The sequence below is a fragment of the Schistocerca gregaria genome, chromosome 3 (genome assembly GCF_023897955.1).
Source record: "Schistocerca gregaria isolate iqSchGreg1 chromosome 3, iqSchGreg1.2, whole genome shotgun sequence".
Classification (NCBI taxonomy): Eukaryota; Metazoa; Arthropoda; class Insecta; order Orthoptera; family Acrididae; genus Schistocerca; species Schistocerca gregaria.
The window spans coordinates 382,561,115-382,574,927 of record NC_064922.1 but is presented as its reverse complement, the minus strand read 5'-3'; the positions used below and the strand labels follow the sequence as shown (position 1 = coordinate 382,574,927).

Below are 13,813 nucleotides of genomic sequence, written 5' to 3'. Positions count from 1 at the left end.
TACTGATGGAATAGCCAAACAATGGATAATGTCATATCTAGCCTGAGAATGGAAGTTTTTCACTTGGTTTTTATGTTTTGACTGTCATCTAATAGTGCCATTAAATGGAATCCATTTTATACTAGCAAAGAGTGCTGTGACAGAACAAAACCAAAGATATTTTTCAGTCTCCAAACCTGCTGACATTACATTTTGTCTGTCTCACAGTTGCATTCCGAAAACTGCAAATTCAATTTGGAAAGTACATAGCTTTGTGGAAATTAGTATTAAAACATGTACAGCTTTCCCCCTCTTTTCTTTCCTGTTATGCACTATATGCATATGAACTGTGCATCCCACTCATTAACTGTGCATGTAGATTGCTAAACGCTACTCCCAATCTAAAGATTTTTTTTAGTAATAGCATACCACGTATTTATAAATTTTTTAGAGGATAAGAATGCATTATAAAAGGGCAGTGAAATGAAAACATGATACACGGAAAAAAGTTAGTTAACTGTTTATTATTTGAAAAGCAGTGAACTAACTCTTAACACTTTCATCCCAGTGTGAGACAAGATGGTCAGTGCCTTAATGAAACATGTTTGCAATTGCCGATGGAACAGGCGAGCACAAGTTGCCCAGATTGTTTTGACTATGCTGGAAAAATTTCGCTAGGAAGCCCGTACACATCCTCCATACATTCCTGATCTCTCCATGCAGTTTCCATATTCTTTGTGTCCTGAAGAAACACATTTGTGGCTGTTGATTTGATTTGGATGAAGGTGTATGCACCTGTATACAGTTGGTTCTGTAGGCAACGGAAAATATTTTTCCATGACATTGGCCATGTTGTCTCACTTGGGATAAATGTGTTAACAGTCAGAGTGATTGCGTTTGAGATAATAAGCAGCTTACTTACTTTTTCATCTGTCTCATTTCCTTTGACTGTCCCTTATAGACATTGTCAGTGCTTATTCAGTGTGTAATATATCCTTCCTTACTAGCAGAATAAAAAGTGAAAGAAATACTAAAGCTGCTAAAAAGAATGCAATGCATTAAGAGGGGGTTGCTTCAGAAAAGGCACATCACAATTGCGAAGACATGATGCAATTACTACATTAACATGTATCAAATTGGAATTTATGATCATATATTGTATTTCATCAGCTTCATTGCACTTTCTGTACCATCGCTCTTTATCTATGCTTTGTGATGGATGATGCTCTGGTAGCTGTTGCACATCATTGTTTAAAAGCATCTTGATTGTGAAAATGCTGTTATGATTTCCACACAAAAGAGGTAATGAGTATTGAATGGGACTTCATAAAAAAGAGTGCACAGGTTCAATTTTTTATGTACACAAAACAAAAAGTTATTGGTCATTGTGCTGTCAAACAGTGTGTGCACAGTCCTGATATATTGATTTGTTACGTAGAACTCCAACAACAAAATTAATCTATTCTTCGCAAAGGAATTCTGAAAATGATTGCATGGGTATTTAGCAAAAAAGATTATTATTATTATTCAGTAAATGAGAAAGTATGTAGAGCACAATATACATACAATCAACTATTTTGCAAGCAACAGTTGAAGTGAGTACATTAAGAAGAAGTCCTCACTTCCCAACTTTTGTCTGAGAAAAAATTAAAGGAGATTTAAGAATTATCCGCGATAATAATAATAATAATAATAATAATAATAATAATAATATGTCTTTTATAAGATCTGTTTGAAGTGATACATAATTCATGTTTACTTTCTTGTCAGCTGCTACCCATATTAACTATGCTGAGACATACAATACTTTTTATATTGTGTCGTGTTTGTGTTTGTGGCTTGTACAACATACCTATGAAATAATTATACCATACAGATGAAATTAAGGAAATAAAGTATCTATGTTGTTAGGGAAAAAACTATGGATTGTATTAAATCAGTTGGTTTTCTTAAACTCCTATTACATCTCTGCATTCTCCTTTTTCTACATCCAAGCACTTTTTTCCTTAATATCTATATTTTGGATTCAATTTTTTATGTACCAGTAAAGAAAAGTAACAGTAGTATTTTCAGGGACTGTAGTATGTCATTTTATTTCAGAGGAGAGCACATCTCTGACTTCCTAATAAATGAAATAAATAACGAGTGCATTACTGCCAATTGAATAATAAAACTCAATTTTAGAAATAAGTAAACATTGTGAGGTTAAATATAATATGACAATGACATAAAAAATAAAAAGTATTTTCTACTTATTTTGTCCATGTAGCCCAGTTTTTCAGACAGAAATTCCGAAAACAAAATCTTTCTCTGGATGGTTACAGACTCTTCATTACGGGTGTTTTGGCAGATAGAAAGCCAGTCGATCTTCATATCTTCCGAAATTATGAGTCTCCAAGCAGTATTCTGGGTGTTCAACATACAGGCTTCTTCTTGGCTCCTCCAATACCTGAAGAACAACTCGTGTGGATGGCAGCACGTGCAACTGGAGCAGCACCATCATACTTCAGGTTAGTTGTGTCAGTTGCTATATTTTAGCAGAGGGTAACTTTTTGATTTTTTTGCTTGTGAACTGTTTGTGTTTCAATAAATTTGATTCTCAGTTAATGGTAAAATGTTAAGGAAACGGATTGGCTGTCCAGTATTTATTCTCAGGAAGTGAAATTCCAGGATTGCTGTTAGACATTTTTGAAAGTGAAAGAACAATTCCAAGCTTTCAGACCTGTTAGTTTCTACATCTACATGACTACTCTGCAAGTCACATTTAAGTGCTTGGCAGAGGGTTCATCGAACCACAATCATACTATCTCTCTACCATTCCACTCCCTAACAGCGCGCGGGAAAAACGAACACCTAAACCTTTCTGTTTGAGCTCTGATTTCTCGTATTTTATTTTGATGATCATTCCTACCTATGTAGATTGGGCTCAACAAAATATTTTTGCATTCGGAAGAGTAAGTTGGTGACTGAAATTTCGTAAAAAGATCTCGCCGCGACGAAAAACATCTTTGCTGTAATGACTTCCATCCCAATTCGCGTATCATATCTGCCACACTCTCTCCCCTATTATGTGATAATACAAAACAAGCTGCCATTTTTTGCACCCTTTCGATGTCCTCCGTCAATCCCACCTGGTAAGGATCCCACACCGCGCAGCAAAATTCTAACAGTGGACGAACGAGTGTAGTGTAAGCTGTCTCTTTAGTGGACTTGTTGCATCTTCTAAGTGTCCTGCCAATGAAATGCAACCTTTGGCTCGCCTTCCCCACAATATTATCTATGTGGTTCGTAATTTTAACACACAGGTACTTAGTTGAATTGACAGCCTTGAGAATTGTACTATTTATCGAGTAATCAAATTCCAATGGATTTCTTTTGGAACTCATGTGGATCACCTCACACTCTTCGTTATTTAGCGTCAACTGCCAACTGCCACACCATACAGCAATCTTTTTTAAATCGCTTTGCAACTGATACTGGTCTTTGGATGACCTTACTAGACGGTAAATTACAGCATCATCTGCGAACAACCTAAGAGAACTGCTCAGATTGTCACCCAGGTCATTTATATAGATCAGGAACAGTAGAGGTCCCAGGACGCTTCCCTGGCGAACACCTGATATCACTTCAGTTTTACTCGATGATTTTCCGTCTATTACTATGAACTGCCACCTTCCTGACAGGAAATCATGAATCCAGTCGTACAACTGAGATGATACCCCATAGGCCCGCAGCTTGCTTAGAAGTCGCTTGTGAGGAACTGTGTCAAAAGCTTTCCGGAAATCTAGAAATACGGAATCAACTTGAGATCCCCTGTCGATAGCGGCCATTACTTCATGCAAATAAAGAGCTAGCTGCGTTGCATAAGAGCGCTGTTTTCTGAAACCGTGCTGATTACGTATCAATAGATCGTTTCCTTCGGGGTGATTCATAAAACCCTACTGCAAACCGACGTCAATGATATAGGTCTGTAGTTAGATGGATTACTCCTACTACCCTTCTTAAACACTGGTGCGACCTGCGCAATTTTCCAATCTGTAGGTACAGATCTATCGATGAGTGAGCGGTTGTATATGAGTGCTAAGTAGGGTGTTATTGTATCAGCATAATCTGAAAGGAACCTAATCGGTATACAATCTGGACCTGAAGACTTGCCCGTATCAAGCGATTTGAGTTGCTTCGCAACCCCTAAGGTATCTACTTCTAAGAAACTCATGCTAGCAGCTGTTCGTGTTTCAAATTCTGGAATATTCCATTCGTCTTCCTTGGTGAAGGAATTTCGGAAAACTGCGTTCAATAACTCCACTTTAGTGGCACAGTCGTCAGTAATAGTAACATCGGCACTGCGCAGCGAAGGTATTGACTGCATCTTGCCGCTTGTTTACTTTACATACGACCAGAATTTCTTCAGATTTTCTACCAAATTTCGAGACAATGTTTCGTTGTGGAACCTATTAAAGGCATCTCACATTGAAGTCCGTGCCAAATTTTGCGCGTCTGTAAATTTTGGCCAATCTTCGGGATTTCGCGTTCTTCTGAACTTCGCATGCTTTTTCCGTTGTCTCTGCAACAGCGTTCGGACCTGTTTTGTGTACCACGGGGGATCCGTTCCATCTCTTACCAATTTATGAGGTATGAATCTCTCAATTGCTGTTGCTACTATATCTTTGAATTTGAGCCACATCTCGTCTACATTTGCATAGTCAGTTCGGAAGGAATGGATATTGTCTCTTAGGAAGGCTTCTAGTGACACTTTATCCACTTTTTTAAATAAAATTATTTTGCGTTTGTTTTTGGTGGATTTGGAAGAAACTGTATTGAGCCTAGCTACAACGACCTTGTGATCACTAATCCCTGTATCAGTCATGATGCTCTCTATCAGCTCTGGATTGTTTGTGGCTAAGAGGTCAAGTATGTTTTCACAACCATTTACAATTCGCATGGGTTCGTGGACTAACTGCTCGAAATAATTTTCGGAGAAAGCATTTGGGACAATCTCGGAAGATGTTTTCTGCCTACCACTGGTTATGAACAAGTATTTTTGCCAACTTTAACCGTATGAGTGGGGTATTTATTTGTTGTGAGACTCAAATTTTCTCTGAACTGTTCCGCAACTGTATCATCGGAGTCTGGGGTTCGGTAGAAGGAGCCAATTATTAACTTAGTTCGGCTGTTAAGTATAACCTCCACCCATACCAATTCGCACAGAGTATCTACTTCTACCTCACTACAAGATAAACCGCTACTGACAGACACAAATACTCCACCACCAATTGTGCCTAATCTATCTTTCCTGAACACCATCTGAGACTTCGTAAAAATTTCTGCTGTACTTATTTCAGGCTTTAGCCAGCTTTCTGTACCTATAACGATTACAGCTTCTGTGCTTTCTATTAGCGCTTGAAGCTCAGGGACTTTCCCAGCATAACTACAACAATTTACAACTACAATTCCGACTGTTCCTTGATCCAAGCACGTCCTGTATTTACCATGCCCCCTTTGAGATTGCAGCCCACCCCGTACTTTCCCGAGGCCTTCTAACCTAAAAAACTGCCCAGTCCATGCCACACAGCCTCCGCTACCCATGTAGCCGCCAGTTGAGTGTAGTGAACTCTTGACCTATTCAATGGAACCCGAAACCCCACCACCGTATGGCGCAAGTCAAGGAATCTGCAGCCAACACGGTCGCAAAACCGTCTGAGCCTCTGATTCAGACCCTCCACCTGGCTCTGCACCAAAGGTCCACAGTCGGTTCTGCCGACTATGCTGCAGATGGTGAGCTCTGCCTTCATCTCGTAAGCAAGACCGGTAGCCTTCACCAGAGCAGATAGCCGCTGGAATACAGAGAGAATTTCCTCACATCCAAAGCGACACACGTCATTAGTGCCGACATGTGCCACCACCTGCAGCTGGCTGCCCCTTGTGCTCTTCATGGCATCCGGAAGGACCCTTTCCACATCAGGAATGACTCCTCACAGAATGCACACAGAGTGCACACTGGAGTTCTTCCCCTCCTTAGCTGCCATATCCCTAAGGGGCCCCATTACGCGCCTTACATTGGAGCTCCCAACTACCAATAACCCCACCCTCTGCGATTGCCTGGACCTTGAACACTGAGAATGATCCTCTGAAACAGGGCAGGCAGCTGCATCTGGCTCAGCCAGAGACAGTGCCTGAAACCTGTTTGTCAGACGCACCGGGGAGGCTTTCTGATCAGCCTCTGGGGACGTCTTTCGCTGCCTGCCATGCCTTGGAACGACCTCCCAATCAACCACAGGCGAGGGCTCAGCCCCACTGCAGGCAGCAACCGGGGCAACCACAGCAGCAGACCGGTCTGGGGACAGACGGGATGAGGTTGACATCCTTGTGATACCCAAGTCCAGCTCCCCACAGTGGTGCCCATTGGCAACAGCCTCCAGCTGCGCGACCGAGGTCAGCGCCGCTTGCAGCTGTGAGCGGAGGGATGCCAACTCAGCCCTCATCCGAACACAGCAATTGCAGTCCCTGTCCATTCTAATTGATGTTGAACAACAGTTACTGAAACATGAGTCTGTGCCTAGATAACGCAAGCGAAACATGCAAAGAATGTATTAACTAACCTGTACAAATGCCTAACGACTGCACTACAATCTGCCTGAATTTACGATTACAGTAACTAAAACTCGAAATTACACCTCCTATACGAAACTCGCACGCAATTTAAGTAAGAATCTACGAAGTAAACACTAAAGCGTGATGCTACAACTCTCAAATACTATAATACGCCCGAAATTTATGAATTAAACAATGCAATTACCCAAAAACACGCAAAGAAATTAAGAATTAAACTATGTAACAAATAAGTAAGCTAGGGGTACACAACTTGCTGCTGCAGCTGCTTATCCAACGGCGGTAGGGAACACACAGAGAGGGAAAAGGTATAGGGTTGAGGAGGAGCAGCAGGTTACTTAGCACCTAAGTTGAGAGTGAGCCACCAGTTGTGAGAATGAGATGAGACATACATGAAAGAGGAGCCATCTTAGAGTATGGGAGGTGAAAAAGTATGTTGGTAAGCACTGGTCCAGCTTCATTCTTGAGTTGGTAGGAGAAAGAGTGAGAAATGAAGATGGACTGAGAGAAAGAGAAATGATAAATGGAATGGATAGTGAAATTAATACCAAGGAGGAGACAGGTGATAAGAAGGGGGAGAAGATATATAGAGGGTGTCCCAGGTATCTTGTCCACCCAAAATATCTCTGGAACAATAACAGCTATTGGAAAACGACTTCACCGGTATCAATGCAGCGCTGGGGCCCATTAATGTATATATTTGGAAACATTCTAAAACGAAAGCATATGTGTTTTTTAACACAAACTTGTTTTTTTTAAATGGATCTCCTATATTTTTTCTTCAGCAATCCACAGCATGACAAAGCACATACACAATGGCGTTGATTGCATTGCAATATTCCCATTACATCCCGAGATATTGAGACGTGAAGTTGACGCTTGAAACACCCGACATGCGCTGCTAGCGCACGTCCTGAGTCTCAGGCGTGAACCCCACGCTGCCCGTAATCGCAGCAGGATGGCAGCAGACCGTATTATTCGTTTTGGAACTCGTGATAACTGTGGAAGTGTGACTACGCGTGTCAATCACATCGCGATTACGGGCAGCATGGGGTTCATGCCTGAGCCTCAGGGGGTGCGCTAGCAGCGCATGTCGGGTGTTTCAAGTGTCAACTTCGCGTCTTAATATCTCGGGATGTAATGGGAATATTGCGATGCAATCAATGCCATTGTGTATGTGCTTTGTCATGCTATGGATTGCTGAAGAAAAAAAATAGGTCGTCTATTTTAAAAAAAACATAAGTTTGTGTTAAAAAAACACATATGCTTTCGTTTGAGAATGTTTCCAAGTATGTACATTCATGGGCCTCAGCCCTACATTGATACCGGTGAAAGTCGTTTTCCAATAGCTGTTATTGTACCAGAGATATTTTGGATGGACAAGATAGCTGGGACACCCTGTATATGAGAGGGGGAGAGAAGGATAAAAAGGAAAAAATGTAAATAGTACAGTAGATAAGGATATTAAAAAAAAAAAAAAAAGATGGAAAGGAGAAAATGTAGATGTTTTCAAGGAGGGTTGCAGGATGCAACAGTATGTTGGAGAGCAAGTTCCCATCTCCATAATTCAGGGATACTAGTGTTGGATGTATGGGAGGACTGAAGTGGTCCTTCTGGTGTAGCAGTTGCTCATGTCCATTGAGTCACATGAGGGAGCATACACAGTAACAGGTTATTTGTACCTAAGGCAGACAGTTCTATTGTGTCTGTTTATGCACTCAGTTAATTTAGTGATGGCCATTGCCATATACTATATTAGCTCAAATATAAGCTGCACCAAAAAATTATTATTATTATTATTTTAAAAAGAGGGCAGGGGGCAAATTTGTCACAGTACATATTTACAAAAACTGTTCACAATATGGTGATTCTTAATTACAGTTTTTATGTTATATTGTAGATAAGTTACTCACAATACCATCCTGCTAGTCACTGCCTGGGCATATGTCACAACTGACTTCACTACCAATATTTGTTTTATCTCTATCTGAATTTCCGTCACTCTGCCCCCAAAATATGTTGCCCTCACTGCCACTACAGAGCCCTTCTTCAACATTTTGATTATAGACTCTGGTGATGTTTTATGCCATGAAGAATGCACTTACATATAAGGTTGACTGATGGCTTTTCAATCTTATGAGATGGTGTGAGAGCATGACCCCCTTGTAAAAGCTAATCAAATAATGTTTTTGGAAATGATCTTTCAGTGGCATGGTTATGATATCATCAAGCACCTGCGGTTTAGAAGTCATGCCTCCAGGTATAATGAGTAGGTCAGCCTCTGATGCAAGTAATTCATTCTTCATTTCGGGTATAAGGTCACCTGAAATGTGTACAACATTAGCGTAACTTCTTGCTGAGCAGTGTGCTACACCTATGATTGTAAACAGCTAGCTAGTACATCATTAATTCAGTTGTCATCCAGCTTTTTCTTGAGCATAGGTCACTAAACCTTCAGAAAAATTTGCTTAAGGCAAATGTATATGCTTCAGAGTGGCAATAGGCAGTAGTTTTTCTTCCTCTGCATTAACTGCTAATATCAAAGTAATTTTTTTTCATTTCCAGTTGTTCTTAATGGGACACTTTTTGCCCCTTTGAAGTCCACTGTGTTGTTGCTTGGCATGTCCCAAAAGGTGGGATGCCAATCTGGTGTAGAGGGTACAAGTATAACATTACATGCCACTGGAAGTTGTTGAGAGTCTTGGTAAAATATTTTAGCAGTTTTTGTGCTAATAAACTACTTCTTCAGATAGGGGGACGACTTCTGTGCATAAATCTGCATCACCATCTGATATCCCCACAGAATACTGTCTGTGGTATGTTCTTCGCAATTTCCAAAGCTTTTACTTGAATTCTTTGTCATGAGTTAGGTACCTTACATTTCCTCTGATCTTGTGTAAAGGAAAGAACTCTCAAGATATTTTCCAGCTTTGTGCCACCTGTATGGTTCTTTGATGAAACATCTGTTTTGCAGTTTATACTCCAATGCAATCAGATGCCATGCGTTAGATTCATCCATGTCACACATTTTGTCAGCTTCTCCATTAGATAGATTTGCTCTTCAAATTACAAAAACCTGTGGATTTTAAGTTTGCATCATAACTGTTCTGAGTTCTGAAGTTTGTTGATGATTTTCTATTGATGTTATTCATTGGTGAAAATAAAATTTTACTCTTTAATTAGGGAAAAATTGTGCCTGCCCTGTCATGTAAAATAACAGAACCGTGCACACAGAAATAATCACCACCTAAGTGAAATGCCAATAATTAAATACAGTTATATATTTTTTGCCTCATATACATTGATTAATTTCTAAACGCTAGTTACTTGGCTATTTGAATGTATGGGACAGTCACTGCAGTTGAAGTTTCTTTGATGCAAAATAAATGTTGTATCTGTAGTGTTATACAGATACGACATGCCCTAATTTATGTGACCAAATTTTTAAGAAAAAGTGCAGCTTATATTTGGGCTAGTATGGTAAAAAGCAATGCAGTGAATACACATTAACTGTTAAACTACAAGGATGTTTCGTATGTTGCTATGCCTTTGATGTTGTAGGATTTGCCAATGATATCTCTGGCGTAAGTGATAGGGGGTGGAGGGTGGATATATGGGACAGTTTTACAATAAAAAATATGGTATGAACTTGGTTGGATATTAGCCTGGGAACATCATATGGCTTGACAAAGATGTTAAGGAGGTTAGAGGGTGGCAGAAGGTGACAATGTGTGGTGAGGGAAGGGTATCAGGTAAAGGCCTTCATTTGAGTGAGTGATATCCTTTCTAAGGTAATGTATTGAAACATTTGATGCCAGTGTAACTCCTTTTTTTAAAAAAGAGAGAGAGAGAGAGAGAGAGAGAGAGAGAGAGAGAGAGAGAGAGAGAGAGAGAGAGAGAGAGACTGTGTTAGTCAGAGGTGAGGAAAAAGCTTCTCCATCTCTTCTGACTTTGGTTATCCCCAATTTCCCCAAAATCACTCAAGGTGAATGCTGGACTGGTTTCTTTGAAACAGCATGGCAAATTTTATTCTCTATCAATCCCCAGTCAGAACTAATAATTTCCAATCACCTTTTCATCAACAGGGCATTAAACCCTACTCTTCCTTTCTTTTCCTTTGGTTTTAGGATAGGTGTGCAAGAACAAAGCCTGAGGGAGGTTGGTATAGACGTTGAGAGATTTGGTGTGGAGCAGATACATTTGTTGTAGTTTTACTGTAGAGAAGGGAGTAGTTGATGTGGCAGCTATTGAAGTTGAGGTGTTATTGCGTTTTGATTGGTTTTAAAAGGATCGACTTTTGGATACGAGTTTCAATGAGATGGAGTTTAATATCAAGGAAGACATTGGATTTGAGTTGGGAAAATGAGGGTAAAGTGTCGCAGGAAGTAGAGCTGGCTATTGGCAGTAATTTCATCTCCTCGGGGTAAGTACTGTTGCTTGTTTTATGTCTCTTTGTAACTCTTTCTCCTGTTGAGACTCAAGTATATGGATCTCGAGTTGGGAGCTTAATAAAAGTAGGTAGTCCTCTGTTTCATAAGATAAATAAATTTCTTCAGAAAATAAGGAATGGTGACCCCCCCACCCCCACACACAATCCTTTTCCTACAACAGGCGTGTCTTGCATTTCAGTGTATTCAGATTCTCTTAACAAAAAATTGTTGTCAGCAAGTGATTAGCATCAGTGGAATACAAAACACAAATTGTATCTTTCGATAGACAGACAAGTACAGCACTAACAAATTGTTTACAAAAAATGATGATTTAATTGGTCTAATAAAATATATTGATAAAAATATATTGATAAAATGGCGCCAGCTTATCGTAATTGCTGCTCTTTAATTAAACTACTGCATTGTCTGGCATTGTGAAGGTTTGCTGCAGTTTCTCATGAAATGAAGAAACAACACTTTTACATAAGTATCGGAAATATATTAAAATGTTGAAATATGAATGTTTGCCTCTCATCACTCAGGCCAGCAGCATTGTCACCGCTCATAATTTGTGAAAAAGGGGCGAGAGGCTTGAATGAAACAGTGAGAGTGGTTCATGTGTTGTACTGTCTGAATGACACAGACACAACTTACAAGTATTCCTCACGTGATCACTACAGGTAGGACCCCCTCATTTTTGGGTCTGAGTTGCCTTTATTAACCTTCCCCATCCATACCTTTCTCCTTCCAAAGGAAGGAACTGTTTGTTTCAAAAATTTGGATAATGTGTATACTTTTATACATGTCTATTGTCAGTACCAACATTTCTTTAAAAGGCAGGTACTGACCAGCAATTGTATTTCATAATTTTATATATTCAGCATCTCATGTGTTGTCCAAGGATTGTTGCTGGACCTTGCCTTTTTCCTTATTTCGTCATTTCATCTCTGGAAGCTACTAATCCATCTTCTGTTGCATTCTTCTCCCCTATTTTCAGCCAGTCATTGCTCAGTGATTCCTTCGAACTCTCAGCAATTTCAGAGTCCACATGTGCCTCTGGAAAAATTTTGCAGTTCAAAATCTCTCCGTCAACATTATATAATCTATCAGAAACCTTCCAGTGTCTCCAGCTCTTTTCCACAAACATAACCTCCTTCCATAATTCTTAAACGAAGTGTGAGCAATGTTTAAATACTGCTGTCTGCAAAATTGTACCAGGTTGACCCTTTTTGTCCCCCCCCCCAGTACATGTTCACCTCCTGTTTTCCCTTCCTTTTGTTTGCCTGCTACTGAATTCTTGCCTTCCATCTCAACTACATTTTCTACTGTCTCATTGTTGTGGTCTTCAGTCGGAGGATTGGATTATGCAGCACTCCGTCCTGTGCAAGCTACTTTATCTCCGAATAACTACTGCAACCCACATCCATGTGAACCTGCTTCTGTACTTATCTCCTAGCCTCCTTCTGTAATTATTACATCCCACCCCCACCCACCCACCCCTCTCTCCCCTCTCACACTTCCTTCCAATATTAAGCTGATGATTCCTTGATGTTTCGGAATGTATCCTATTGACTGATCCCTTCTTTTAGTCAAGTTAAGTCACATATTTCTTTTCTCCCAAATTCTATTCAGTGCCTCCTTATTATTTATGTGATCTACCTATATAATCTTCAGCATTGTTCTGCAGTATCACATTTTAAAAGTTTGTTACCTTCTTGACTGAATTGTTTAGTGTCCACGTTTCACTTCCACACCATGGTACATTCCAAGCAAATACCTTCCGAGAAGGCTTCCTAACACTTAAATTTATATTGTTGATTAACAGATTTCTGTATTTCAGAATCACTTTCCTTGCCATTGTCAATCTAGATTTTATATCCTCTCTACTTCACCCATCATGAGCTATTTTACAGCCCATATAGCAAAACTCACCTACTACCTTTAGAATCTCATTTTGTAATCTAATTCCCTCTGATCGTCTGATTTCATTCGACTACGTTCCATTACCATTGTTTTGGTTTTGTTAATGTCATTCTTCTATCCTCATTGATCATTCTGTTCAGCTGCACTTCCAAGTCCTTTCCTGCCTATAATTCCCCCTCTCCTTACTTCTTCCATCTAATGTCCACATTAAACAATGCCCAGTCCAAGGAATTAATAAGCAGTATTTTATGGAGATTTGAGAAGAGCAAAGATTACAGTAAACTTCCAAGTTTACTTAGCTTGGCATGTTGAGATGGCTCAGGTTCTTTTTGTGTAGGGGTCTGATTCTTGAAGTTGAAAATTTAACATCAGGTCCTCACTGTTGGTTGAACTAGATAAACTGGAAGATTGCTGTTGCAGGATTTTGTATGTAAATATATTTTCCACTGACTTTCTTAAATTATAGTATATCATACAGTATTTTGATTTTTCACATTAACAAAGACAAAATTACATTGTTCGCACCTATTATACAAAAATACATCTGATCACATCACAGGCAAGCTCACAACTCTCACACTCTGTGGAAAAAACAATACTCCATATGGTTTACATCTTTCCTTAACAAATGAATTCCTACTAGTTTTCAGTACATTATCAATTTTAATTATCATTTCATAAATGAATATAGAAATAAACATAGTAAACGGAAAAGGAAGAAGTGCGCAAATAATAAATAATTTCAAATGTTAAAAAAAAAAAAGGAAATGAACTATACTTTCAGAACTAGCATGTATCAATTATAACATTGAAACCAAAATATTTTATAAAGTAGTTCCTTTTGATAAGTTTTAGCTTGAAATATAACATAC

At 39.4% G+C, this 13,813-nt stretch overlaps 1 protein-coding gene across 1 annotated transcript in view; it reads left to right on the top strand.

Moving 5' to 3' along the window:
* LOC126355021 (85/88 kDa calcium-independent phospholipase A2-like) overlaps positions 1–13,813 on the top strand; it is a 188,329-nt gene that overhangs the window by 130,170 nt on the left and 44,346 nt on the right. The window contains exon 9 of the mRNA XM_050005165.1: positions 2,304–2,489. Within this exon, the coding sequence (XP_049861122.1) occupies positions 2,304–2,489 (186 nt within the window). The remainder of the gene's footprint in view (positions 1–2,303; positions 2,490–13,813) is intronic.